Source organism: Saimiri boliviensis, chromosome 14, assembly GCF_048565385.1.
Source record: "Saimiri boliviensis isolate mSaiBol1 chromosome 14, mSaiBol1.pri, whole genome shotgun sequence".
In the NCBI taxonomy this organism is placed as follows: domain Eukaryota; kingdom Metazoa; phylum Chordata; class Mammalia; order Primates; family Cebidae; genus Saimiri; species Saimiri boliviensis.
In genome coordinates this window covers 79,353,218-79,380,543 of record NC_133462.1, presented here as the reverse complement: position 1 = coordinate 79,380,543, position 27,326 = coordinate 79,353,218, and the positions used below count along the sequence as shown (strand labels likewise).

Here is a 27,326-nt window from a genome sequence, read left to right as displayed (position 1 = left end):
TAACTTGGCTAAAATTAAAAATTAAAAAAAAAAAAAAACATGTTTGGGAAGAAAACATCTGAGTTTTTACAGCAAGAGGAGGAGAGGGGGAAGAAAAAGAGACAGGTTGGGAGAGGGGGAGGGAAAGTGAGAGAAGGGAAAAAGGCTGAGAGAGGGAGGGAGAGGAAGTGAGAGAGGAAGTGGGAAAGAGGTCAAGAGAGAAAGAGAGGAGGGAAAGAGGAAGGAAGGTTGAGAGAGGGCGGGAGGGAGGAAGAGAGAGAAGTGGAGCAGGTGAGCGCTTCGAGAGGCAGTTAATGACATTTTGTCAGGTATGTGACCTAAGCTGTCAGCTTGAGCTTCTCTGTTCCCAAAGTGGCCATTGTGAAAAGGGACTTTTGACAGACGAGAGCGCCCATCACTCTGACAGTTGTGCCCTGGTCCCCTCACTGGGATGCAGCATCCTTCTCAGAAGCCCTGCTGTCCCTGGCAGCAGGAAGAGGACCTGGTGGACATTTCCTGATTCTACTCATACGACGTGGCTAGAGCCTCAGGAACCTGTTTCATCCCCTTCCTCGCCTGCTGGAGCATCCAAGGGCACAGGAATAGAGGACTGGAGGCCACGCCATCACTGGAATCCAAGGAACAGTGTGAGTAGCCCAGGTGGCGAGCAGCCCCCCAAGGTGAGGGGCAGAAAACAGACACCCGAGAGGAGGACCTGGCACTCCCTCCCTCACTGCTTATCCCCATCACTGCTCCGCCCATCACCGCTCCCCCCACTTACTGCTCCTTCCCATCACCGCACCTCCATCACCCTTCCCCACCAACCCTCTCCACCACCAATCACCCCTTCCCCCATGACTCCTCCCCCATCACCCCACCATCACCCCTTCACCCAGCACCCATCCAACACCCCTCCCCATCACACCTACCCCTATGACCCATTCCCAATCACCAATTCCCCCATCAAAACTCCCCCTTCACCCCTTCTCCCATCGCCACTCCCCCCGACCCCTTCTCCCATGGCCACTCCCCCATCACCTCTTCTCCCATGGCCACTCCCCCCCACCCCTTCTCCCATCGCCACTCACCTGTCACTACTCCCCATCACTGCTTCCCCCATTGCCACTCCCCTATCACCCCTTCTCATCACCACCCCATCTCCCATTCAGTAATCGCCACTCCCTGATCACCACTCCATCACCCCTTCCCCAACTGCCACTCTCCATCACCCCTTCTCCCATCACCACTGCACCGCCTGTTCTCCCATCACCACTCCACATCGCCCCTTCTCCCATCGCCCCTTCTCCCATCGCCCCTTCTCCCATCACCACTCCCCATCACCCCTTCTCCCATTACCCCTCCCTGATCACCACTGCACCATCGCCCCTTCTCCCATCACCACTTTTCCCATCATCACCCTCCCATCACCACTCCCCCATTGCCCCTACTCCCATCACCACTCCACGATCACCCTTTCCCCAACCACCACTCCCCATCACCCCTTCTCCCATCACCCCTTCTCCCATCGCCCCTTCTCCCATCGCCCCTTCTCCCATCACCACTCCCCCATCGCCCCTTCTCCCATCACCACTCCCCCATCGCCCCTTCTCCCATCACGACTTCCCCATCGCCCCTTCTCCAATCACCCCTTCTCCCATCACCACTCCACCCCTTCTCCGATCACCACTCCCCGATCACCACTGCACCATTGCTCCTTGTCCCATCACCACTCATCACCCCTTCTCCCATCACCCCTTCTCCCATCACCCCTAATCCCATCACCCTTCTCCCATCACCACTCCCTGATCACCACTGCACCATTGCCCCTTCTCCCATCACCACTCCCCCATCGCCCCTTCTCACATCACAACTCCCCGATCACCACTGCACCATCGCCCCTTCTCCCCTAACCACTACCCATCGCCCCTTCTCCCCTAACCACTACCCATTGCCCCTTCTCCCATCACCCCTTCTCCCATCGCCCCTTCTCCCATCACGACTCCCCCATCGCCCCTTCTCCCATCACAACTCCCCCATCGCCCCTTCTCCCATCACGACTCCATCGCCCCTTCTCCCATCACGACTCCCCCATCGCCCCTTCTCCCATCACCACTCCCCCATCGTGCCTTCTCTCATCACCACTCCATTGCCCCTACTCCCACCACCACTCCCCAATCACCCCTTCCCCAACCACTACTCCCCATCACCCCTTCTCCCATCGCCCCTTCTCCCATGACTCCCCATCACCCTTTGTCCCATCACCCCTTCTCCCATCACCACTCCCCGATCACCACTGCACCATTGCCCCTTCTCCCATCACGACTCCCCATCACCCCTTCTCCCATCGCCCCTTCTCCCATCGCCCCTTCTCCCATCGCCCCGTCTCCCATCACCACTCCCCTATTGCCCCGTCTCCCATCACCACGCCCCCGTCGCCCCTTCTCCCATCACCACTCCCCCATCGCCCCTTCTCCCATCACCACTCCATTGCCCCTACTCCCATCACCAGTCCCCGATCACCCCTTCCGCAACCACGACTCCCCCATCGCCCCTTCTCCCATCGCCCCTTCTCCCATCGCCCCTACTCCCATCACCACTCCCCGATAACCCCTTCCCCAACCACCACTCCCCATCACCCCTTATCCCATCACCCCTTTTCCCATCATCACCCTCCCATCACCTCTTCTCCCATCACTACTCCATTGCCCCTACTCCCATCACCACTCCACGATCACCCCTTCCCCAACCAAAACTCCATATCACCCCTTCTCCCATCACCCCTTCTCCCATCACCACTCCCTGATCACTGCACCAACGCCCCTTCTCCCATCTCCACTCCCCTCACCCCTTCTCCCATCACCCCTTTTCCCATCACCGTCCCATCACCCCTTCTCCCATCACCACTCCCCCATCGCCCCTTCTCCCATCACCACTCCATAGCCCCTACTCTCATCACCATTCCCCGATCACCCCTTCCCCAACCAGCACTCTACATCACCCCTTCTCCCATCACCCCTTCTCCCATCACCATTCCCCGATCACCACTGCACCATCGCCCCTACTCCCATCACCACTTCTCGATCACCCCTTCCCAAACCACCACTCCCCATCACCCCTTCTCCCATCATCACCCTCCCATCGCCCCTTCTCCCATCACCACTCCCCCATCGCCCCTTCTCCCATCACCACTCCATTGCCCCTACTCCCACCACCATTCCCCGATCACCCCTACTCCAATCACCCCTTCTCCCATCACCACTCCATCACCCCTTCTCCCATCACCACTCCCCGATCACCACTGCACCATTGCCCCTTCTCCCATCACCATTCCTCATCACCCCTTCTCCCATCACCACTCCCCCATCCCCCATCACCACTCCCCATCATCCTTTGTCCCATCACCCCTTCTCCCATCATCACTCTCGGATAACCACAGCACCACTGCCCCTTCTCCCATCAGCACTCCTCATCACCCCTTCTCCCATCGCCCCTTCTCCCATCGCCACTCCCCCATCGCCCCTTCTCCCATCACAACTCCCCGATCACCACTGCACCATCGCTGCTTCTCCCCTAACCACTACCCATTGCCCCTTCTCCCATCACCCCTTCTCCCCTAACCACTACCCATCGCCCCTTCTCCCATCGCCCCTTCTCCCATCACCACTACCCATCACCACTCTCCGATCGCCCCGTCTCCCATCACCACTCCCCCATCACCCTTTCTCCCATCACCACTCCATTGCCCCTACTCCCATCACCACTCCCCAATCACCCCTTCCCCAACCACCACTCCCCATCACCCCTTCTCCCATCACTCCTTCTGTCATCACCCATCACCCCTTCTCCCTTCACCCCTTCTCCCTTCACCCCTTCTCCCATCACCTTCCCATCGCCCGTTCTCCCATCACCACTCCATTGCCCCTACTCCCATCACTACTCCCCGATCACCCCTTCCCCAACCACCACTCCCCATCACCCCTTCTCCCATCACCCGTTCTCCCTTCACCCGTTCTCCCATCACCATTCCCTGATCACCACTGCACCATCGCCCCTACTCCCATCACCACTCCTCGATCACCCCTTCCCCCACCACCACTCCCCATAACCTCTTCTCCCATAACCTCTTCTCCCATAACCTCTTCTCCCATAACCCCTTCTCCCATCGCCCCTTCTCGCATCACGACTCCATTGCCCCTTCTCCCATCGCCCCTTCTCCCATCATCCTTTCTCCCATCACCACTCCCTGATCACCACTGCACCAACGCCCCTTCTCCCATCACCCCTTTTCCCGTCATCACCCTCCCATCACCCCTTCTCCCATCATCTCTCCCTCATCGACCCTTCTCCCATCACCACTCCCCCATCGCCCCTTCTCCCATCACCACTCCACCATTGTCCCTTCTCCCATCACCACTCCATTGACCCTACTCCCATCACCACTCCTCGATCACCATTTCCCCAACCACCACTCCCCATAACCCCTTCTCCCATCACCCCTTTTCCCATCATCACCCTCCCATCACCACTCCCCCATCGCCCCTTCTCCCATCACCACTCCATTGCCCCTACTCCCATCACCATTCCCCGATCACCCCTTCCCCAACCACCACTCCCAATAACCCCATCGCCCCTTCTCCCATCGCCCCTTCTCCCATCGCCCCTTCTCCCATCGCCCCTTCTCCCATCGCCCCTTCTCCCATCGCCCCTTCTCCCATCGCCCCTTCTCCCATCGCCCCTTGTCCCTTCACCCCTTCTCCCATCGCCCATTCTCCCATCACCACTCCCCATCACCACTCTCTGATCGCCCCTTCTCCCATTACCACTCCATTGACCCTACTCCTACCACCACTCCTTGATCACCCTTTCCCCAACCACCACTCCCCCATAACCCCTTCTCCCATCACCCATCACCCCTTCTCCCATCACCCCTTCTCCCATCACCACTCCCCATCACCACTCTCTGATCGCCCCTTCTCCCATCACCATTCCATTGCCCCTACTACCATCACTACTCCCCGATCACCCCTTCCCCAACCACCACTCCCCATCACCCCTTCTCCCATCACCCCTTCTCCCATCGCCGCTTCTCCCATCGCCGCTTCTCCCATCGCCGCTTCTCCCATCGCCGCTTCTCCCATCGCCGCTTCTCCCATCGCCGCTTCTCCCATCGCCGCTTCTCCCATCACCACTCCATTGCCCGTACTCAAATCACGTCACCCCGATCACCCCTTCCCCAACCACGACTCCCCATCACCTCTTCTCCCATCACCTCTTCTCCCATCACCACTCCCTGATCACCACTGCACCGTCGCCCCTTCTACCATCACCACTCCCCATAACCCCTGCTCCCATCGCCCCTGCTCCCATCGCCCCTTCTCCCATCACCACTCCCCATCACCACTCTCCGATTGCCCCTTCCCCCATCACCACTCCCCCATCTCCCCTTCTTCCATCACCACTCCCGGATCACCCCTTCCCCCAAACCACTCCCCATCACTCCTTCTCCCATAACCCCTTCTCCCCTCACCCCTTCTGCCATCAGCCATCACCCCTTCTCCCCTTCTCCCTTCTCCCCTTCTTCCTTCTCCCCTTCACCCGTCCTCCCTTCACCACTCCCCCATCACCACTCCATTTCCCCTACTCCCATCACCACTCCCCCATCGCCCCTTCTGTCATCACCACGCCCCCATCGCCCCTTCTCCCATCACCCCTTCTGCCATCGCCCCTTTTCCCATCATCACCCTCCCATCGCACCTTCTCCCATCACCACTCCCCCATCGCCCCTTCCCCCATCACCCCTTTTACCATTGCCACGCCCCCATCGCCCCTTCTCCCATCGCCCCTTTTCCCATCATCACCCTCCCATTGCACCTTCTCCAATCACCACTCCCTCATCGCCCCTCCTCCCATCACCACTCCATTGCTCCTACTGCCATCACCACTCCCTGATCACCCCTTCCCCAACCACCACTCCCCTTCACCTTCTCCCATCACCCCTCCCTGATCACCACTGCACCATCGCCCCTTCTCCCATCGCCCCTTCTCCCTTCACCCCTTCTCCCCTTCTCTCTTTCTTCCTTCACCCCTTCTCCCTTCACCCCTTCTCCTATCACCACTCCCCCATTGCCCCTTCTCCCATCACCACTCCCCCGTCGCCCTTCTCCCATCACCACTCCCCCGTCACCCCTTCCCCATCACCACTCCCAGATTACCCCTTCCCCAACCACCACTCCCCATTACCCCTTCTCCCATCACTCCTTCTCCCATCACCACTACCCGATCAACACTGCACCATCTCCCCTTCTCCCATCGCCTCTTCTCCCATCACCACTCCATTGCCCGTACTCTAATCACGTCACCCCGATCACCCCTTCCCCAACCACGACTCCCCATCACCTCTTCTCCCATCACCCCTCCCTGATCACCACTGCACCGTCGCCCCTTCTACCATCACCACTCCCCATAACCCCTGCTCCCATCGCCCCTTCACCCTTCACCCCCTCTCCCATCATCACCTTCCCATCACCCCTTCTCCCATCACCACTCCCCGATCGCCCCTTCTCCCATCACCACTCCCCATCACCATTCTCTGATCGCCCCTTCTCCCATCACCACTCCACCATTGCCCCTTCTCCCATCACCACTCCATTGACCCTACTCCCATCACCACTCCTCGATCACCTCTTCCCCAACCACCACTCCCCATCACCCCTTCTCCCTTCACCCCTTCTACCATCACCATTCCCCGATCACCACTGCACCATCGCCCCTTCTCCCATCACCACTCCCCATCACCCCTTCTCCCATCACCACTCCCTGATCACCACTGCACCATCGCCCCTTCTCCCATCACCACTCCCCATCACCCCTTCTCCCATCACCCCTTTTCCCATCATCACCCTCCCATCACCACTCCATCGCCCCTTCTCCCATCACCACTCCCCCATCGCCCCTTCTCCCATCACCACTCCCCGATCACCACTGCACCTTTGCCCCTTCTCCTATCACCACTCCTCATCACCCCCTCTCCCATCGCCCCTTCTCCCATCACCACTGCCCCATCACCCCTTCTCCCATCACCATTCCCCGATCACCACTGCACCATCGCCCCATCTCCCATCACGACTCCTCATCACCCCTTCTGCCATCACCCCTTCTGCCATCACCACTCCCTCATCACCACTCCATCGCCCCTTCTCCCATCACCACTCCCCCATCGCCCATTCTCCCATCACAGTCCCCCATCACCCCTTCTCCCACCACGACTCCCCGATCGCCCCTTTTCCCATCACTACTCCCCCATAGCCCCTTTTCCCATCACCACTCCCCCATCGCCCCCTCCCCAACCACCACTCCCCATCACCCTTTGTCCCATCGCCCCTTCTCCCATCACCACTCCATTGCCCCTACTCCCATCACGTCTCCCCGATCACCCCTTCCCCAACCACCACTCCCCATCACCCCTGCTCCCATCACCACTCCCCGATCACCACTGCACCATCGCCCCTTCTCCCATCACCACTCCCTATCACCCCTTCTCCCATCGCCACTCGCCCATCGCCCCTTCTCCCATCGCTACTCCACCATCGCCCCTTCTCCCGTCACCACTCTGTTGCCCCTACTCCCATCACCACTCCCGGATCACCCCTTCCCCAACACCACTCCCCATCACTCCTTCTCCCATAACCCCTTCTCCCCTCACCCCTTCTGCCATCAGCCATCACCCCTTCTCCCATCACCCTTTCTCCCATCACCCTTTCTCCCATCACCCCTTCTCCCTTCTCCCCTTCTCCCTTCTCCCCTTCACCCCTCCTCCCATCACCACTCCATTGCCCCTACTCCCATCAACACTCCCTGGTCACCAGTTCCCCAACCATCACTCCCCGATCACCCCTTCTCCCATCACCACTCAACCATCGCCCCTTCACCCATCACCACTCCATTGCCCCTACTGCCATCACCACTACCCGATCACCCCTTCCCCAACCACCACTCCCCATCACCCCTTCTCCCATCGCCCCTTCTCCCATCACCACTCCATTGCCCCTACTCCCATCACGTCTCCCCGATCACCCCTTCCCCAACCACCACTCCCCATCGCCCCTTCTCCCATCGCCCCTTCTCCCATCACCACTCCCCGATCACCACTGCACCTTTGCCCCTTCTCCTATCACCACTCCTCATCACCCCTTCTCCCATCACCACTCCCCCATCGCCCCTTCTCCCATCACCACTCCCCCATCGCCCCTTCTCCCATCACCACTCCCCCATCGCCCCTTCTCCCATCACCACTCCCCGATCACCCCTTCCCCAACCACCACTCCCCATCACCCCTTCTCCCATCACCCCTTCTCCCATCACCCCCTTTCCCATCATCACCCTCCCATCACCCCTTCTCCCATCACCACTCCATTGCCCCTACTCCCATCACCACTCCCCATCGCCCCTTCTCCCATCACCACTTTCCCATCGCCCCTTCTCCCATCACCACTCCCCCATCGCCCCTTCTCCCATCACCACTCCCCGATCACCACTGCACCATTGCCCCTTCTCCCTTCGCCCCTTCTCCCTTCGCCCCTTCTCCCTTCGCCCCTTCGCCCCTTCTCCCATCACCGCTCCCCCAGCTCACCACTTCTTCCCATCAATGCTCCTGCAACTCACCAGTCCCTTATGACTGCTCCGCCCATGAATGCTCCCCCATCAAGGCTCCCTCCGTCAACGCTCCCCCCACTCACCACTTCCCTCACTCAACACTCCCCCATCACTGCTCCCGGCACTCACTGCTCCCCACTCACCACTCCCCATCACAGCTTACCTACTCACAGTTCCCTCCACTTACCGCTCTGAGCACTCACAGCTCCCACCACACACACCTCCCTGCAGGGCTGCAGTGAGCTATGATCACACCACTGCACTCCAGTGTGGGTGACTCTCTGAAAAAAAAATATGAAAAAGAGGCTGGGCTTGGTGGCTCATGCCTGTCATCCCAGCACTTTAAGAGGCCAAGGCAGGTGGATCACCTGAGGTCAGGAGTTTGAGACAAGCCTGGCCAACATAGTGAAACCCCATCTCTACTAAAGAACAAAAATTAGCAGTGCACGGTGGTAGACACCTGTAATCCCAGCTACTTAGGAGGCTGAGGCAGGAGAATTAATCGCTTGAGCCCAGGAGTAGGAGGTTGCAGTGAGCCGAGATACCACCACTGCACTCCAGCCTGGGCAACAAGAGTAAAAATCTGAAAATCTGTCTTTAAAAAAAAAAAAGGAGGAGAAGAAAAGAAATATAAATTCTCAATCACACCCCAGTCCTGCTCAATCAGAAACCTGGGAGCTGGGCCCTGGGACTCTGTTTTAAAAAGCCCTCCTGGAGACGCTGCTGTGTGCCGAGGTTGGGGAAGCACTGGTTTGGTTTCCAACCCAGCTGAGGCGGCACAAAGCGTGGTTCCCAGGCTAGGGAGCTGGCCCTAATAGCCGCTTCCTTAAGGAGTTAGCACAAACAAGGCAATTAAGCACTTGAAATTTTTCAAACGGAAGAATTTGTACTGAAGTGATTTCTTCCTGTTTTTAGATACAGGGTCTCTTTCATGTAGGCTGGAGTGCAGTGGCGCAGTGGCAGTCACAGCTCACTGCAGCCTCAAACTCCTAGGCTCAAGCGATCCTCCCACCTCAGCCACCCAAGGAGCTGGGCCACAGGTGCACGGCACCACACCTGGCTTTTTCTTTTTCTTTTTTCTTCTTGTAGTGAGAGGGTCTCACTATGTTGCCAAGGCTGGCCTTGAACTCCTGGGCTCAAGTGATCTTCCTGCTTCAGCCTCCCAAAGTGCTGGGATTACAGATGTGAGCCACTGCCCCAGACCTAAAATGACTCCGTAAACACACTTGTTATTTCTATTTCCTGGCCCTTCAGGTGATGTGGAGAAGCGTGTAAAACCAGCCACGGGCTGCACTAAGTGCCTTGTGCCTCCTCAAAGTGTGGTTCCTGTGCCAGCCGCATCAGCATCACCTGAGAGTCATTAGAACGATAAACTTCCACCAGGCACAGTGGGTCATGTCTATAATCCCAACACTTTGGGAGGCCAAAGTGGGTAATTGCTTGAGGTTAGGAGTTTGAGACCACCCTGGGCAACATAGTGAAACCCAGTGTCTACAAGAAATACAAAAAATTAGCCAGGCATGGTGCTGTGCGCCTGTAGTCCCAAGCTACTCGGGAGGCTGAGGTGGGTGGACTTCTTAAGTCTGGGAGTTCAAGGCTGCAGTGAGCTATGATCACATCACTGCACTCTAGCACGGGTGACTGTCTCTAAAAAAAAAAAAAAAAAAAAAAAAAAAAGAGGCTGGGCACAGTGGCTCATGATGCCTGCAGTTTGGGAGGCCAAGGCAGGTGGATCACCTGAGGTCAGGAGTTCAAGACCAGCCTGGCCAACAAGGTGAAACCCCATCTCTATTAAAATAAAAAAAAATTAGCCAGGTGCGGTGGTGGGCACCTGTAATACAAGCGACTTGGGAGGATGAGGCAAGAGAATGGCTTGAACCCAGGAGGCGGAGGTTGCAGTGAATCGAGATTGTACCACTGCACTCCAGCCTAGGCAACGAGTGAAACTCTGTCTCAGAAAGAAAAAAAAAGAAAAGAAATACAAATTCTGAAATTCCACCCCAGTCCTGCTGAATCAGAAACTTGAGAGCTGGGCCCTGGGACGCTGCTTTAACAAGCCCTCCTGGAGACTCTGCTGTGCAGTGAAGTTGGGGAAATGGTGATTTGGTTTCTAACCCAGCTGTACCTTCTGATCCTTGAGTAGCTTTGCAAACCCAGCAGGGCTTAGCTCCATGGATTGCAGGTGGGCATCCGTTACTATTAACTCCCACTGTAACTGTAACATGCAGCAAGCTTTGAGAAGCACGAGTGTCATACGAAGAACAGGGCTTTGAAGTTCAACAGCTGGGTTCAAATTCTCGTCTGACATGACTCAAATTTGCCCTAAGCTTTCTAAGTCCTACTTGGTCCATCTGTTGAAAGGTGGAAGTGAGCCCTGAATGAGAAGCTGGCATCATTTCTGGAGCACTGCAGCTGCCCAGGGAACATGAGTTCTCATCTCCTCCTAAACTCCCAGCACAAGCAGCACAGCTCCCCAGCTGATGCCGGAACATGCATCGGGAGTGTCAGAAGGACCCAGACGCTGGGGAGCATGTCTTGGGATGGGACCTGTGGGCCAGATTCCACATCGTCAGCCCTACAATCGTGGGTTTCTCTCAAACACCTGAAGTACAAACAGCCTTAAAATCCCTGGTGCAGGGTGCTGTGGAAGTGGGAGGGAAACAGCAGCTACCCATGCTACCCCTCAGCTCAGCCTTCTTCCCCAGAGCCAGCAGCTTCTGGAGAGTTCTCCGGCCCCTCGCTGTCCCATCAGCCCCAGCCTCTCAGGTCCTTCCCAGATGTCCCCACCTGAACCAGCGTCCACATCCCCTGTCCTCCCCTGTTCCAGCCCTGCGTTCCTCCTGTGAGGAGGATGTTCCTTACCTGCTGGCATCGGACCAACTTCCTTGTTGCCCCAAATCCAGGTACCTCTTCCCAGAGCTCGCTCCGTGCTGGCAGCCTCGTTTGCCCCGCACCTTCCTTCCCTTCCTTCCGGCTGCCTCCGCCCAGCCAGTGTCTCACTTGGTCCTTTACAGACAAGTGCAGTTAGTCTGTGTGTGGATCTGTGTTTCCATGTCCCCGTCCTTCCCCTCCCCGCCTTCCCCCTCTCTGGTGGTCTTGGACACCACATCCAGGTGGTAAAAATGCAGGGCTCACACCTCCACCCTCGGCCTTATTTCCCAGACTCCGAACCATCCCGCATTCCCTGAAGACCTGGCAGATGTGGAAATCCCATTGGTTCCTCTGCGCCGTCCCTTTCCTTCTGGACGGCACTACAGACCTGCTGGGAAAGCTGGGGAGGCTCACGGGAGCTGAGCTGCAGCCCTGGGCCCTGGGTCTGGAGGCAAATTTAAAAAAAAAAAAATCATTTTTTGAGACGGGGTCTTGCTGGAGGTTGGAGTGCAGTGGTGTCATCACGGCACACTGCAGCCTCAAGCTCCCAGCCTCAAGACATCCTCCTGCCTCAGCCTCCCGAGTAGCCCAACCACAGGGGTGCACCACCATGTCCAGATACTTTTATTATAATTCTTCTGTAGAGATGGAGGGCTCACTATGTTGCCCAGGATAGTCTCAAGGCTCCTGGGCTCAAGCAATACTTCCACGCTGGCCTCAAGTGCTGGGATTGCAGGTGGAGCCACCGTGTGGCCAGTAGGCACTTTCCATGTTTCCCCTCTAATCTTGACAATGATCTTCCAGGGTGAAGAGAAGGGTCCCCATTTCACAGAGCAGGCTCGGTGGCATCCCATCATGATGCAGGTGGTGGGGGGCAGGATGCTGCTGTGAAGCCCATCTCTCCCACCCCTGAGCCTCCTGACTCCTCCCCTCCAGCCCTCACGAGCTGGTGACTCCAGCTTTCCATGTTAGCAAAAGGAGTCACGACCTTCCTCCGGCCACCACCACAGGCCAATTTTGTTTCCCATCACCTCCTGTCCGTGTCCCCACTGGACCAGGAAGAGGACAGTCACAGCCTGAGTGCTTAACTTGGCACTGTGTGGGTAAATCAGGCAAATGACTGAGCTGGTCAGAGCCTCAGTTTCCCCAGGGGTAAAATGGGGGTAAACAACGTCTGTATGTAGAGATGAGAGGTGATTTGGAGGGTTCGACACCCATTCCAGGGCCTGAGAAATCACATCCAGTGCTACCACCTCCGCTCGCCCCTCTTCTTTCCCCTCAAGCCTCTCTTCACTCCTGGACTTCACTCCTGTGTGGCACCCGACAGTGATGGCCATGCATTTACGTGCTCTGTCCCAAGACGGGCTCCTTCCCATCCTGCCCTCCCTCCTGTTGCAGACCTGGCAGGCCCAGATGAGGAGCTCAGAAAAGCAGCAGACGGCACCTGCTCTGCCCGTCCTGGGCTGGAGTCTAGGCCACGCAGTCTCTGCATGACGGGTTCGTGGCAGAGGCCATGCCCGCAGCAGCGCAGAAACGCCTCCGTCTCTCCACCTCAAGAGGCACTTTGTGAAGGTCCTCACATTCTATATTCTGGCTCTGCTTGCTGGGCTGTCTTCTATCCACTTCATTTTCCATGCGGCTTCGATAGGGAGAGAAGCTGACCAGCAAAATCCCAGGTCCCTTGGTCCACATCACAGATCTGATCAATAGGAGGGCGTTGCGAGGATGGGGTGGTTTCACTACAGCCTAACCCATCTAACAGGGTGTCCGCCAGCTGTGATTTCTCTAAATAAATGCAAATCAGGTGACCCACTGTGAGTCTCTTGGCTCAAGCAGCACCTGTCCTAAAGGGCAGTCTGTTCCCATTTTTGCTCTTGGAATCAGGATCAGAAATCTGGGCAGCTGCCTGAGTCCCGAAGAACGCCCCTTTGACCCTGCAGCAGGGAGATAAAAGTCATGGAGGCTCAGGGACAGTGGGGACCATGCATCTTACCGACATGGAGGTGCTTAGAAGTTAGGGGGTCCAGCAATTTAGATGGGAAAAATGACATTGTTAACTTCACAACCTGCAACTGAAATGTAGCATTTCCTTTTACTATGAATGTCGACAACAAAATAGGAACTTTGTCATTAATTTAAAAATCACAGATATTTTCATCACGTTAATTATTGCAGGTTTTTCAAAACATTGTTTATGCTCATCACTACTTTATGGCAGCAATTAGGAAGTCTTGTTATTTAATGCATTAAGCAGCACATATTAGGAAAATATTTTGATACCTGTGTCTTGGTATAATTAGTCTCCTTTGTCATCCCATGTAATCAACGCGTTTTATTCATTTGAACACCTGCTGAGAGGAGGCCTGTGTTGGCGGCCCACGCCGAAGGAGCCCGTGACATCAACAGGGTGAAGAGGCTCAGCACTGCCTCTCGCAGGATGAAGGAATCCTGTGACCACGCTGCCACCCGTCCATCTGCTGCCACCAGAATCCTTCCAGTGATGACAAAGTGTGGTGGGCACTGGGCTGCTCAATGAGTAGTCGTCCCTTCCCTGTCCTTGCCAGCAGAAGTCACTTCCATGACAGGGGAAGGACCTGGGTTAACTGCTCCCGACTTCCCAAGGAACCAGCTCTGTGCAGTGGGACCCGGGAAGACTAAGGGGTGGGGAGTATAAGGGGTGAGGCGGTCATGGGCAAAGATGCACCTTCTCTCAATCAAAAAACAAAGACACCGAGGAGGAAGCATGCTCCATGTTCGTGGAGTGATAAATGTTATACATCTGTCCGCTCTAAGTCTCATGTTGACCTTTGACCCCCAATGTTGGAGGTGAGGTGTGGTGGAAGTGTTTAGATTGTCAGGGTGGGTCCCTCTTGAATGGCTTGGTGCCATGACAGCAGAACTGTTGAAAAGAGCCTGGCTCCCCCGTCCCTCTCGCCATGCAGTGCCTGCTCCTCTCTGCCTTCCACCGTGAGTGGAAGCGTCCTGAGGCCTCCCCAAAAGCAGACGCTGGAGCCATGCTCTGTGTACAACCTGCAGAACCATGAGCCAAATAACCTCTTTTCTTTAGAAATTACCATTTCCAGTATCTCTTTACAGCAACTCAATCAGACCGAGACCCTGAGTACCCACTGTACTGAACCACAGTGGGAGAGGGTGGAGGGGAGAGGCAGACAGGAAGCAGGTTGTCCACAGCAACATCAGGCCCCAGGGTCAGCGTGGAATCCCATCACCTTTGGATTTCTTGTTATATAAGCCATCTCTTTTAATGTAACCTCCATTTAGCTGGGCTTTTTCTGAAAGCTCTCCAATAGAGAATTCTAACTTGAGAGCAAGGACAGTCTCGGGGAAACTGCAGCGAGTATGAATCAGTGGCTTCGGTGCCCCCAAGCGTTCTTTCCATGATCTTCAGAAGGCCAGTTCCTTGTTGAGACTGGGTCTTTGCTTCTGAAGAGGAAATCATGGCTACCCCTCTATGATGCTCCTTATAACTGCATCCAGAGTGTGATTCAAATCTGACTCACCCGTGGGTGTCACCTGAACTGAGGACCAAAAAGGTCTTCTCTATAGTCCTCTGCCCAGGCCACCCAGCCTGGGGCCCCAGGAGCTCAGGCAGAAACTCCTGAGTGAACATTCCTCTTTACCTCTTTGGAATCCTAGGGAAGACCGTAGCCTTTAGAAACAGGATGTATGTTATTTGCAGGCACACACAATCATAAAATCAAATACACATTGTATTGGGAGATGACTGAAAAACAGGCAAAAACTGCTGATAAGTGAATTTTCTTTTCTCTTCTCTTTTCTGTAAGTCAGTCCATGGATAGAAGAGCATGTCAGAGACGTCATATTTTTCTGGCTGACTATTCTTAACAATGTGAAGTCATACTGCAGAAGCCAATTGCTGAGTTGGGTTGGATGTTTCATTCTGAAAAGTGTTGCAAATCTGACCCTCTCTGCTCCAGTCAAGGACTCGTGTCATTCCTCGTCCACACCCTTCCCCAGCATTCACAATGCTCACACATGGGCCCACCTGCCCATCTGTCCTCTTCCTCCCAGGCTGTGCCCATCCAGGTGCTTGCTGCTGTGTCCCCGTGCTCGGATCTCTCAGCCCTGTGCCCTGCTGCCTATAACACTCTCCCTCGCCAAGTCTGAATCCCACAGAACCTTTGAGACGTGACTCCCACCAGGGTTCAGCAGCCCCTGGGACCTCGCATTGGGCTTGTCCCATCTGTCAGCATCTAACATGCTTCCTCCTCAACCTAGTCTTCTTGGAGACCTCTCAGTGCAACACAGCTTTTCAGCAAATAGTTACCCAATTAATAAACCTCTCCCTGTTGCCAGAGCAAGAACCACAGGATCCCTAAGAAGCTCCAGTGGGTGCTACAAAAAGATGCTGAGAGTTCCTTTTGTTTCTCAGATGGCAGCACATTTTTGGTGTACCAAATAATAGAGAAAGAAAATGCATTACCTGTGTTGTCTAGAAGGTTTCAGACACTCATCTGGGCCAGTCCTGACAGTAGCCAACCCCTTACCCCATCCCAATCTCAATCACAATTGCTAAGTAATTGGGCTGGTCGTGGTGGCTCATGCCTGTAGTCATAGCACTCTGGGAAGCCGAGGTGGATCATTTCAGGCAGGTCAGGAGTTCAAGACCAGCCTGGGAAACATGGTGAAACCCCGTCTCTACTAAAAATGCAAATAGCCGAGTGTGGTGGTAGGTGCCTGTAATCCCAGCTACTCAGTAGGCAGAGGCAGGAGAATCACCTGAACCCAGGAGGCAGAGGTTGCAGTGAGCCAAGATCGTGCTACTGCACTCCAGCCTGGGTGACAGAGCGAGACTCTGTCTCAAAAAAAATGGCTAAATAATTGGTCAAGGTTGTGTTTCCTTGAACTCTTGTGGGTTGTTCAAATGCAGGTGTTTTTGTTTCTGTTGTTGAGATGGGAATCTTGTCATTGCCCAGGCTGGTCTTAAATTCCTACGCTCAAGCAATCCTCCTGCCCCAGCCTCCTGGGTAGCTGGGATTACAGGCATGCACTACTGTGGTCTGGCTCAAAGGTAGGAATTTAAAAGGTACTGAAGGCCGGGTGGGGTGGCTCATGCCCGTAATCCCAGCACTTTGGGAGGCCTAAGCAGGCGGATCACTTGAGGTCAGGAGTTGGAGACCAGCTTGGCCGACATGGTGAAACCCTGTCTCTACTAAAAATACAAAAATTACCTGGATGTGGTAGCATGCGCCTCTAGTCCCAGCTACTCGGGAGGCTGAGTTGTTTGAATATCGCTGAAATTGCTGAGGTGGGGGTTGCAGTGACTCGACATTGCACTACTGCATTCCAGCCTGGGCGACAGAGTGAGCAAGACTCCATCTCAAAAAAAAAAGAAGTAAATAAATAAATAAATAAATAAATAGTATCTGAAGAACCTCAGAGAGCCTTGGATGGAACTGGAGAGCCCCAGGTAACCAGCAAACAAGCTATAGATCTTAACTATTTGAAAAACTATATACAAATATTTGTCCCCCTGGTTTGGAGCACAGGGTCTGGGTGCAAGTGCCAACGGCTGGCTCCAGGCAGGGACACAGGAACGCGTGACCTTGAGCATGTTAGCCACTTCTGTCTCCAGCTTCCTCCATGGCTGTAAAATGCAAATGGATTTAAGGGCTTGGCTGAGCGCCTGGTACCTCATAAACACACCACAAATTATTATTATTACAAATAAGAATAACCAACCAAAGGGCGCGGCAATAAAAGCACATCTGAAAAGAGTGATAAGAAATGGACACTGAGCACGAGCTGCAGAAGGCGGACCAGTCCCAGTCCCCACACCCACCCCACCCAGCCCTCACACATCAGGACAGACGCCGGCCAGTGCACAAGACGGACCACAGTCCCGGTCCCCACACCCAGCCCTCACACACCAGGACAGACGCCGGCCAGCAAAGAGCAGTATCTAGAAAGTATCTTCTCTTTATTTAAGTTAAACAATTTTCAAGGATGGTTCCCATCTATAAAATGGACAAAGTACAAGCTCTGTACAGCAGTTCTTTTTAAAAATCAACTGGAAAAAAAAATTACCAAACTATATTTTGAATTTGCAAAACATACTCACAGATACCATCATTTGAGCTTTTATGAAGACATAAGAAAGGACCACCACAGAGAAGACAACTAACTTCGGCACGCTTTGCTCGAAGGGCTCTTAGGAAAGAATTATGAGTTTTAAAAACAGGAGTGGGAGGGTGGGACAGTCCCGATGACTAAAAAATAACGCAACCACAGTAAGTCACTTTGGCACACTGTGTCATGTAAACATAGCTCACCGCAAAGGACCCCTCCCCAACCCACCCCTGCTCGTGATGCCCGCACCGTCCAAAGCCGCCCCCCAGCTCAGGGACAGGATGCTGCCCCCAAGGCACGGCCACACAAGGGCCTAGGTAGACATATCCCAATGGTACAAAGGTTGCGAGGACCTGGGGGTGCAGGGGGGGTGGAGGTGTGGGGGCAAAGGATTCATCAAAAAACCTGATTTAAAAACCAGCCAGATTCTTTCACATCAATGTTTTTCTTCCTAACAGTAGTAGTAATCGCAGGTGACAGGGTCTGACAAAAGCACCTAGGTGCTGGGGCTGAGCACACCCTGCCCTGCCCTGCCTTCCACAGCCCTGCATGGGCACCTCCCTGCCCTGCCTTCCACAGCCCTGCACGGGCACCTCCCTGCCCTGCCTTCCACAGCCCTGCACGGGCACCTCCCTGCCCTGCCTTCCACAGCCCTGCACGGGCACCTCCCTGCCCTGCCTTCCACAGCCCTGCACGGGCACCTCCCTGCCCTGCCTTCCACAGCCCTGCACGGGTACCTAACGGAGTACCCTCAGGCTCCCCCAAGAGCCCACCGTGAAAGAAGAGTGCAGAGTCACTCCGGCGTGCGGCCTCGCTGCCCACTCAGAACACGTCTGGTTACATGGCAGGGGATGGGGGAAGGAGGCCTACACGGCAGCCCCCTAGCCAGGCTTCCACCCTGGGGCCGCTGTCCTACAGTGTACACCCGTGGGGCTCCTGCGGGGGATGAAGACACACAGCCACCCCTTTCGTATAAGACACAGGGACAAGCGTGGCACCGGTAGAACCTCCCAGGGCCGCTCCTAACTCCAAGGACACTGCTGTCCTTCCGAGGGGCCTGCAGGTGTGCGTGTCTGGTGCTTCAGATGGCCAGGCTGTGCCAGCCTCTTTGAGACGATCATCTGTGTGTGTGGTGCTGGGGAAGGCAGCCAGGAGTGGAGGAGGAAGCAGGGCACCGGAGGAAGCAGGGCACCGATCACAGAGTGGCAGGGGTGACAAAGAACTTTCCTGAGCACCCAGGCAGGCACCAGGCACCTCTCCCTGTTATGACTTTCAGTTCATAACCGTCTGTGGTTTAACAGGATCCTAAGGCTCCTGTCTCCTGCTAGGAATCCTCAATGTAAATGAGCAGGTATTGTTTGGTTCTGACCCTTCCTAATTCTTTACCCAATGACCCCTGAAGCATCACCTTGGCCAGGTGGGGCATGGGAGGGGCTGTAGGCAGGGCAGGAATCACTGCCTGGCTGGAGCTCCCCAGGCTGCAGGTGCGTGGGGCTGTGAGCCAGGCCTGTGCCCAGGCTGAGAGGCTCGTCCCTGCCACTGCTGGCCATTAATTCTGAAGGCCCAGCGTGCAGGGGCTCAGGTCACAATGAGGCCAATGCTAGCATGTGACAGCTGCCTGGTGTCATTGGTCTGCCCTGTTGCCAGGGGCGCAGCAGTATCACTGGCTCACCTTGGGAGCCGTGGGGTGTTTTTTAACTTTCTTTAAAGAAAAGATATTTAATGTAAAAAGACCCAAAGTGATATCTGCCAAAATAAGTAACCCCTCCAGGTTCACAGATCCTCACAGCACGCAAAGCGGGTTCTGATGCACAGTAGTGACTCCCAGGCTGACTGACACCCAACAGGGATGCCGGGGCCGAGGCCGGTGGTCTGGAGGAAGCCCGCCAGCTGGCCACGGCAGTAGCACCAACTGGCTGACCGGGCTCCAGGGGACAAAGGAGGCCACCTCCTCCCTCCAGGAGAACCTGGCCCCACCGGGCTCCGGCCCCTCCTCCCGGTGGCTGTGAACAGCTTTTTGGGGAATTTACAAAATGATGATGACTTACAGAAACCATAGGGAACTAACCGTACATTTTTTCTTTATATAGCTTTATATTTAGTGTCCCACCATAGAAAACGTCATCCTCAGATATACCAAGTACATCAGGTGGAAGGGAGTCGGGCCAGGAAGACACTTGGGAGCGGAGGAGCAGAGAGAGGGGCTATCGACGTAAACCTGCCACGTGACACGACTCAGCTTTGTGGAAACCAGACCTGATTTCGATGGGATTGAAAATGGAGATTTCAAGAGTTCTCCTGGCTCCTCCAGGGCACGTGGGCCCCCTCCTCCTGCCCTGTCCTCAGCACGCACCTGTCCATTCGGTTGCTTCTACCACTCCCGACCGGTCATTGCTGGGTGTCACTCAGCTGCAGAGCCGGCAGAGGTGAAGGCTGGAAGGAAGAGGGGCCCCCGGGGAAGGGGGCCCGCTGGGCTGCACCGGGAGGAGGAGGAGGGCAGCTCTCGCTTCTCGCTGTGGCTGTGTCTGCGCAGACACCCGTGCCTTGCCGAAGTTCGACTTTCAGACCATGATGGAATACTGAGGTATATTAGTTTCGCGGAAAGTTTAAGAAACATAATCAATAATGTGATCACCAAACTCCACCTGACGGTGCGGTGCAGGAGACAGGACGGCAGGGCCTCCCGGGCCCTCCTACTGCTGCAGGTTGAGCGAGAACTTCCATTGCTGCGAGAGAGCGGGGCCACACACCTCTACGCTCAGGCCCCCGCTCTTGGCCGTGCGACTGTCCAGGCACAGGTTGCTGCCCACGTGCCTCAGCTTGGAGTTGCCCTCGATCTGTTCCCATTTCTGCAAGACACAGGAGAAGACCTCAGAGGGTGGGCACAAGCCAAGGAGTACAAACAGACCTGTGTGAATTCAGGGTCTTCTGGCTGCATTAAAAACTCACAGATAGAAACACTTTTTTCCCAGCCTCTCATCTAAAGGGATGGGGAACTTGCAACAGCCCCACAGGAAACTGGCCACACGTGCTGCCGGGGGCCCAGGAAGGAAATGCAGTCTCTGCCTTGGTTCAATATTCAGAACCTCTCCTGCCCCATCCTTTCTGTGGGTGTCCCCTCCTCTGATCCTCAGTGCTCGGGGTACCCACCCCTCCATCGTTAACACAAAGATTTGATGTAGGAGAATTTGCCTTCCTTTGTAAGAAAGCTTGATCCAATGATGTTTCACCCCAAGAAGGGAGCCACACCAAGCAGAGCCAGCTCCTCCCCTGGCTGTTGGAAAGCAGCCTGCCTGGAGGACTTGGTCTGGGCACCTCCAAGCTCCCACTAGGGCTTTCTGCTCTGGGGAGCCAGAGGAACCATGTCAGGCCAAATGACAGGAAAAGTGATGCTTGTGTGAACAAAACATAGGGTTGAGGAGCCTGTTTCTAAGCGGTCTGCTCTCTACTGGTGTGTAAGCTCCTTGGTGGAGACGACAAACTTGCCTCTGCTACCCTTGAGTCCCCTCATGCTCTGTATGGCAGGGGCCAATGTTTGCTGAGTTCTGAACACGTCCCTTGTAAAGTATAGGGTACGATGCCTCTTTACTAATGCTCAAGTCAAGCTGACAACCAAATTCAACCAACCCATCCGTTATGCACCAACCAAGACAAAGCACACAACCCAGCCTGAAGGAAATCTGAGGCGCCCTCACCCTGTTTAGGAAGTTACATAAATACCCCTTTCAGTGTGAGTGCAACGGCTCATAACAGGAATCCCGGCAATCCCGGCAATTCGGGAGGCCGAGGCAGGAAGATCACTTGAAGCCAGGAGTTCAAGACCAGCCTGGGCAACATAGCGAGAACCTATCTCTACCAACCTTTTTTATAAAGAATTAGCAGGGCATGGTGGTGCATGCCTTCCGTCCTAGCTCCTTGCAGGCTGAGGCGGGAGGATCGCTTGAGCACGGGAGTTAGGGGCTGCAGTGAGCTATGGTCAGTCACACCCCTGCACTCCAGCCTTAAGCAACAGAGTGAGATCCTACCCCTTTAAAAAAAGAAAAAAAGAAAGAAAAAGAAAAATCCCCATTAAAAAATCTCTAATGTTTGCTCTTAAAAAACAAAATGTAACTTTTGTGTCCTCCCCAAAGCTCTCGTTTCAAATAACGAAGTCTGTGGTTCTGATTAATTTCTTATACCGTGTGCACTCAAGTTCCTTCACCTAAGGATTTTTTTTGCAAATCCTTTTTTTTTTTTTGAGGCGGAGTTTCGCTCTTGTTACCCAGGCTGGAGTGCAATGGCGCGATCTCGGCTCACCGCAACCTTCGCCTCCTGGGTTCAGGCAATTCTCCTGCCTCAGCCTCCTGAGTAGCTGGGATTACAGGCACACGCCACCATGCCCAGCTAATGTTTTGTATTTTTAGTAGAGACAGGGTTTCACCATGTTGACCAGGGTGGTCTCGATCTCTTGACCTCGTGATCCACCCGCCTCAGCCTCCCAAAGTGCTGGGATTACAAGCTTGAGCCACCGTGCCCGGCCCCAGCAAATCCTTTTTATATTGCAGAATTACATTTTCTCACTCCTTGCCTCCCTTTCCCCTTTGGCTCTGCAAATGTACACATCATACAAACACAAGGGTGTGCTTGGAAATCAAATATTCCAACTGGCAAGCCAGTTCAGCTCCAAGATAAAATTTGCTAACGAGCTTCCTCTTGAGGGGCCAATGAGTGAAGCAGGGAGGAGTCGGTGCAAGCAAAGAAGCCCAGTGCTCGGGACCGACCTTCGCGAAACACCATAAGGATGCTGTCACCCGGACCCTGCCTTCCTTACTTCCGTCCACCTGCTCACCTGGGGTTCTTACCAACAGGGAAAGGCAGTGCCATCAGAGGAGCCAGGGCAGGCTTTTGCTAAGTGCCCATCATTTCCTCTTTCATTTCCGGCTCCCTTGTTGCTGTCAATCACCCCTCATGCTGTTTTTCTCCATTGTCATGTAAACTGTGTATTGAAAATGCCCTGTCATTCTGAGCGGCCAGGAATTTTCTCAACAAACAATGCGGAATGAATGGAATCTGATTCTGGCCACTGGAGGGACTCTGCCTGTCATGTGTCAAATCATCAGCTAAATGAGGAACCTCAGAAAAACAATAACCAAACCCCAGCTTCATCTCACAAAGGTGGCCTCCTGGGCTCTGATACTGTCTGTCTGATGGGATTGTGGGCTGGTGGGGTGTGCATAACAGATTTTCGAGACAGCTAGACTCTATTGAAACAGCCCCTACATCCTCTATAATAGCCCAAGTCAGATCCGCATTTATACATGCCATGCATCCAGAAAAACTGATTATTTATATGTCTTTTCATGCTTCACGAAGGTCCTAAGCCATGTCAGTTATGGTTCCCAAAAACTGGGACTGAAGCAGGAACACCTGTCAATTCTTGAAATCAAGCAATTTTAAAGCAACTATTTGTTTTTAAAAAGGTTTCAACTAAAGTCATCACTTTATCACTCCATTACATCCAAAGACATCTCTGCTCTGTTACATCCCAGAGGGATGTGTCTGAGGATCACCCGATCACCCGATACTTGGCTCAACAGATGCAAACCTTGCTGAATTCTAGGTGGTTGGAACCAAGCGAAGGCAGTCTTCTCTGGCTTAACAGACACTCCCTTACACATTTTGGCATCAAGTCATCAACACAGATGGACATTTGGAGATGTGGATTATGAGCAGAGCCCTAGACGGGGGCTTCCACTGCCAAGACAGGCTGGGACTCTGCAGAGCAGGGAAGGAGAGGCACCCAGAGCTGGGCACAGGGTTGGAGGGAGACAGGTGAAAGAGGGCCCTCTGCAAGCATCTCCCTGACAACTGGGGTCTGAAAAGGAGACCCGGTCTTGGCCTTGGTCTTCCCAGATGACTCCAGGGTGGAGGCAATGACTTTCTGAGCCTCAGCTTTCCGTGCTGTGAAATTAAGACTGGACTAGAAGCTGGCTTAGGCTCTTGGCTCCAGTAGGCTCTGTGCCTCAAGCTTCCCTACATCCCATCTATCTCTAAGGAGGGGCTGTTCTTACAGAACATATGGGCATGCTAGGAAGGCCTTTTGTGTTTCCATTGCTGTTCCTGACACTACCTATTACCCCATGCCTTGACAAAGGATACACGTACAAGCTGCCACAAGGGAATATGTCAGAGAAAATCCACTTACAAGGCAGGTATAAAGTCTATTTTGAAATGTTTAAAGAAACTGTGTGTGTGTGCATGCACGTATATATGGTGTGTATGTATATATGCGTATATGTGGTGTGTATATGTAGATACACACATATACACACACACACACACACTTGCATTATTTGTGTATCGAGTACTATCCTTTTGAACATTAATCATTTAGAATTTTTGTAAATTTAAAGTATTTGATGAATAAACAAAAGTATCTAATTTCTCTTTAAAATATTCAGTGGCATGGGAGGAGAATGAGAATATAATCAGAAATAAGCAATGTTAGGTCTGTGGCTTAAGTCCAATACGGCAGGTAGACATTTTTCATGTGATGCAAATGAACAGAAAAGTACTCGCAAAGATGGATGCTTTGAGAGGCAGCGCAGAGCAAGAGGGCGCAGGACGTGGCTGCCCCAGTCTGGGTCAATCAGCGGCACCCACGGGTGCCTGCATGCTGTACCTGTCTGCTGTCATTTTCTCGGCAGCCCTGCAGCTTTATAAGAGAGCCTGGTGCCCGGTCCACCACAGTAAGGCACAAATCCATGTGCTTCACCGACTTCTCCTTCGTCAAGGCCCATTCCTGGAACAAAAACCAGAAGTCAGGGGCATGCTCTGCATAGGGCTGTGAAAGGAACGAACTGGCACTGACGAGGGCTCCAGAAGGTAAAGGGTCACGAATCGGAGCTTAGATTCAGAATCCCTGAGCCAACTGAGAATGAAAGAATTACTTTCTGCCTATGGGCAAATTTATAACACCGGAGACGTGGGAGAACCTCACAATTGAGCACTGAGTTGGCTGAGTGACATGCACAAGTCCTTTGAGGACCTTAGTAACTAAGATGAAACTATTAACTATTTTAGCCCCAAATGCAAGTTAGACTGCCTTGTTCATTTTTCTGTAATTCAATGCGAGCTGTAAAAACTGCAGCACAGACTTGGTTATACACCGGGTGGCCAGTCAGGGCACCTGGTCCACCCACACTATTTGGAATGACTCTGGCCTCATGCAGGTGTGGCCTGCAAACAGCATAGATGAATGTGGATTGTAGTAAATAACACATTGCATATTTAAGCAAAATGTATCGTGTATAGCCTCCTAAGTGAACACTAATTGAACTATGGATGCTCATGAAGCTCTCTGAAAACTGGAGAAATAGATCTATGAATTTCTTCACACACACTACAGCTATATTTAATTGCGTGCCATGTGCCAAGCATTATTTTAAGCCCTTTATACAACAGCTCCATGAGGGCTATTATTCTTCTCATTTTATAGATGAGAAAACTGGGCTAGAGAGTGTTTAAATAACATGCCCATGATGTTAAAAACAGAAATACACACATATATGTATATACACACACAAGTGAAGGGCTGTCACAGGGTAAGCAAACAACCATTTTGGATACTAAATGAGACAAAACAGAGAAGGGGTGGGTACAGTCCCAGGTGGCAGAGAAGGCTGGAGCCTGTTCCAGGTGGGGCCACAGCAGGGACGGGAAGGTGAAGCTTCTACCAGCACTCTCCAGTTACCCCACTCATAGGGATGAATGCCCCTTAATATCCAGAGGCAACCAGGCCCCTTCCAGTTTAAAACTCCACAGGGACTCACTATCCACTTCCTTCCCCTTCCACCCTAAGCCCTGGCACGCTGCAGGGGCCTCCTCTCTCCCCCTCCGTCTCTTTCCATCGGTCTGTCCCATGACTACCTGCTGCACACCCGCATGAAACAGGTGCTCTCACAGAGCCGGGCTCACTTTCTAGTGGGGAAAATGAAAGACACACAAATATCTCTGCAACCTCAGGCACTATTATATGCTATGAAGGACACTTTATCTTTTTTCAATTCTCAGAAAGAGAGGCTTTCTTTAAGAAAGCCTCACTGTCTAGTATCTACATCGTCTTGGAACAAATAGTCTGTCATTAGAAGAACATTAAAAGCTGAAGATTCAGCTGGGTATGGTGGCTCAGGCCTATAATGCCTGCACTTTGGGGGCCAAGGCGGGAGAAATGCATAAGGCCAGGAGTTCGAGATCAGCCTAGGCAACACAGAGAGGCCTCGTTTGTACTCAAAATAAAAAAATAAGTTGGCCAGGTGTGGCAGTGCACTTCTGTGGTCCCAGCTACGTGGGAGGCTGCGGTGGAAGGATCGCTTGAACCTGTGATGTCAAGGCTGCAGTGAGCTGTGACTGTGCCACTGCACTCCAGCCTGGGGGACAGACCAAGACTCTGTCTCCTGGTGGACTGCACCATCTCCAGTTCTCAGCATCAGTAGAGGGGAAACAGAGGCGCGGACGCCAGTCTAGGAGAAGTGACCTTCACCTGTCTGAAGACCTCCTCCTCCCCTAATACGTGGGAGACTTGGGCAAGCCTGTTTACTTCCCAGGACTTCCATTTTCTCACCTTTTAATTAGCGTTCCTCATATTCTACTCCGTGAGGAATGCTATGAAAAATGGATTCTAGGTCAAATAAATTTGGGAAACAGACTTTGTGCTGCGTTTACTTCTCGGAAATTCACGGTCTATTAAAGGCTCTGCAGAGTCCTACGAGTAGAAGCACCTGCTTGGCCTGTGCACCACAGCATCCCAAACACGGAGTGCAGGGAGCCCTGACCCACCCACCCCTGCCAGCTGTGTTCTCTAGGGAAGGCCACCCAACCCTGAGTTGAATGCCAACATTCTATGATGCTGTCTTTCCACACGGATGAGTTTCAGCCGGCTCTTCCAAGCACCCATAGGCACTCCATATCACCCATACTCTAGGACAGTGTGACATCGTAAAAATAATTATTTGGTCTTTGCCCCTGTTTCTGGCACAAATACAAGGCTCCTAAAACCCTTGTCATTTCCTGAGCCACAGGGCTTTCAGGAGCATCTTTCATTCCAGTGTTTGGTCTTTGACCCTGGTTCCAGACAGACGGCTCCTATACCTTGGAATTTCTCAGGTGATGGGAGTGTCTTTTGTTCTAACGAGGCAACTCTAATGGGCTCCTGGATGGGGCTGGTCACCAGAAAAGACCAGGCCACGATGAGAAGCTTGGAACTCTCAGTCCCCCGCCACCCCATCCTCCAGAAGGGGAGAGGAGCTGGAGATCATGCCCACGTGATGAGGCCTCTGTCCAAGTCCCTGCACTCCAGGATGGGTGCCGGACACCTGGAGAGGGCATGGATGCTCTGGCACCCATCCCTACACCATGCGCTATGCATCCCTTCCTTCTGGCTCCTCCTGGCTTGCAGTCTTTTATAATAAACAGGTAAATCAGTAAGTAAACTGTTTCCCTGAGTTCTATGAACTGCTGTTGCAAATGAATGAACCCAAGGCAAGGTGGTGGCAGCCCTGATTCACAGTCAGACAGCAGCACAGGTGACAACCTGGACTTGTGACTGGCATCTGAAGTGGGAGCATCTTGTGGGATGAAGCCCTTAACCCATGGGGTCTGTGCTAACTCTGGGTAGACACTGTCAGAATGGAATTGATGCGTAGGACAGTTAGTGTCTGCAGAGGATTCGAGAA

At 53.7% G+C, this 27,326-nt stretch overlaps 1 protein-coding gene and 1 long non-coding RNA gene across 3 annotated transcripts in view; both read right to left on the bottom strand.

Annotated features, from left to right (window-relative positions):
• Nucleotides 1–213: 213 nt before the first annotated feature.
• LOC141581086 (uncharacterized) lies at nt 214–17,757 on the bottom strand. Its single transcript, XR_012513580.1, has 2 exons — nt 8,819–17,757; nt 214–607 (listed from the first exon to the last, which is right to left on the bottom strand). It is a non-coding gene; the product is annotated as an uncharacterized LOC141581086 (long non-coding RNA).
• Nucleotides 17,758–20,029: 2,272 nt separating this feature from the next.
• The window catches only part of GALNT2 (polypeptide N-acetylgalactosaminyltransferase 2), a 211,323-nt gene continuing 204,026 nt past the window's right edge, over nt 20,030–27,326 (bottom strand). For both annotated transcript variants that reach the window (XM_039464229.2, XM_074385310.1), the window contains exons 15-16: nt 24,275–24,394; nt 20,030–20,462 (exon numbers count right to left, since the gene is read on the bottom strand). In XM_039464229.2, the coding sequence (XP_039320163.1) occupies nt 20,307–20,462; nt 24,275–24,394 (276 nt within the window). In that variant the 3' untranslated portion in view covers nt 20,030–20,306. The remainder of the gene's footprint in view (nt 20,463–24,274; nt 24,395–27,326) is intronic.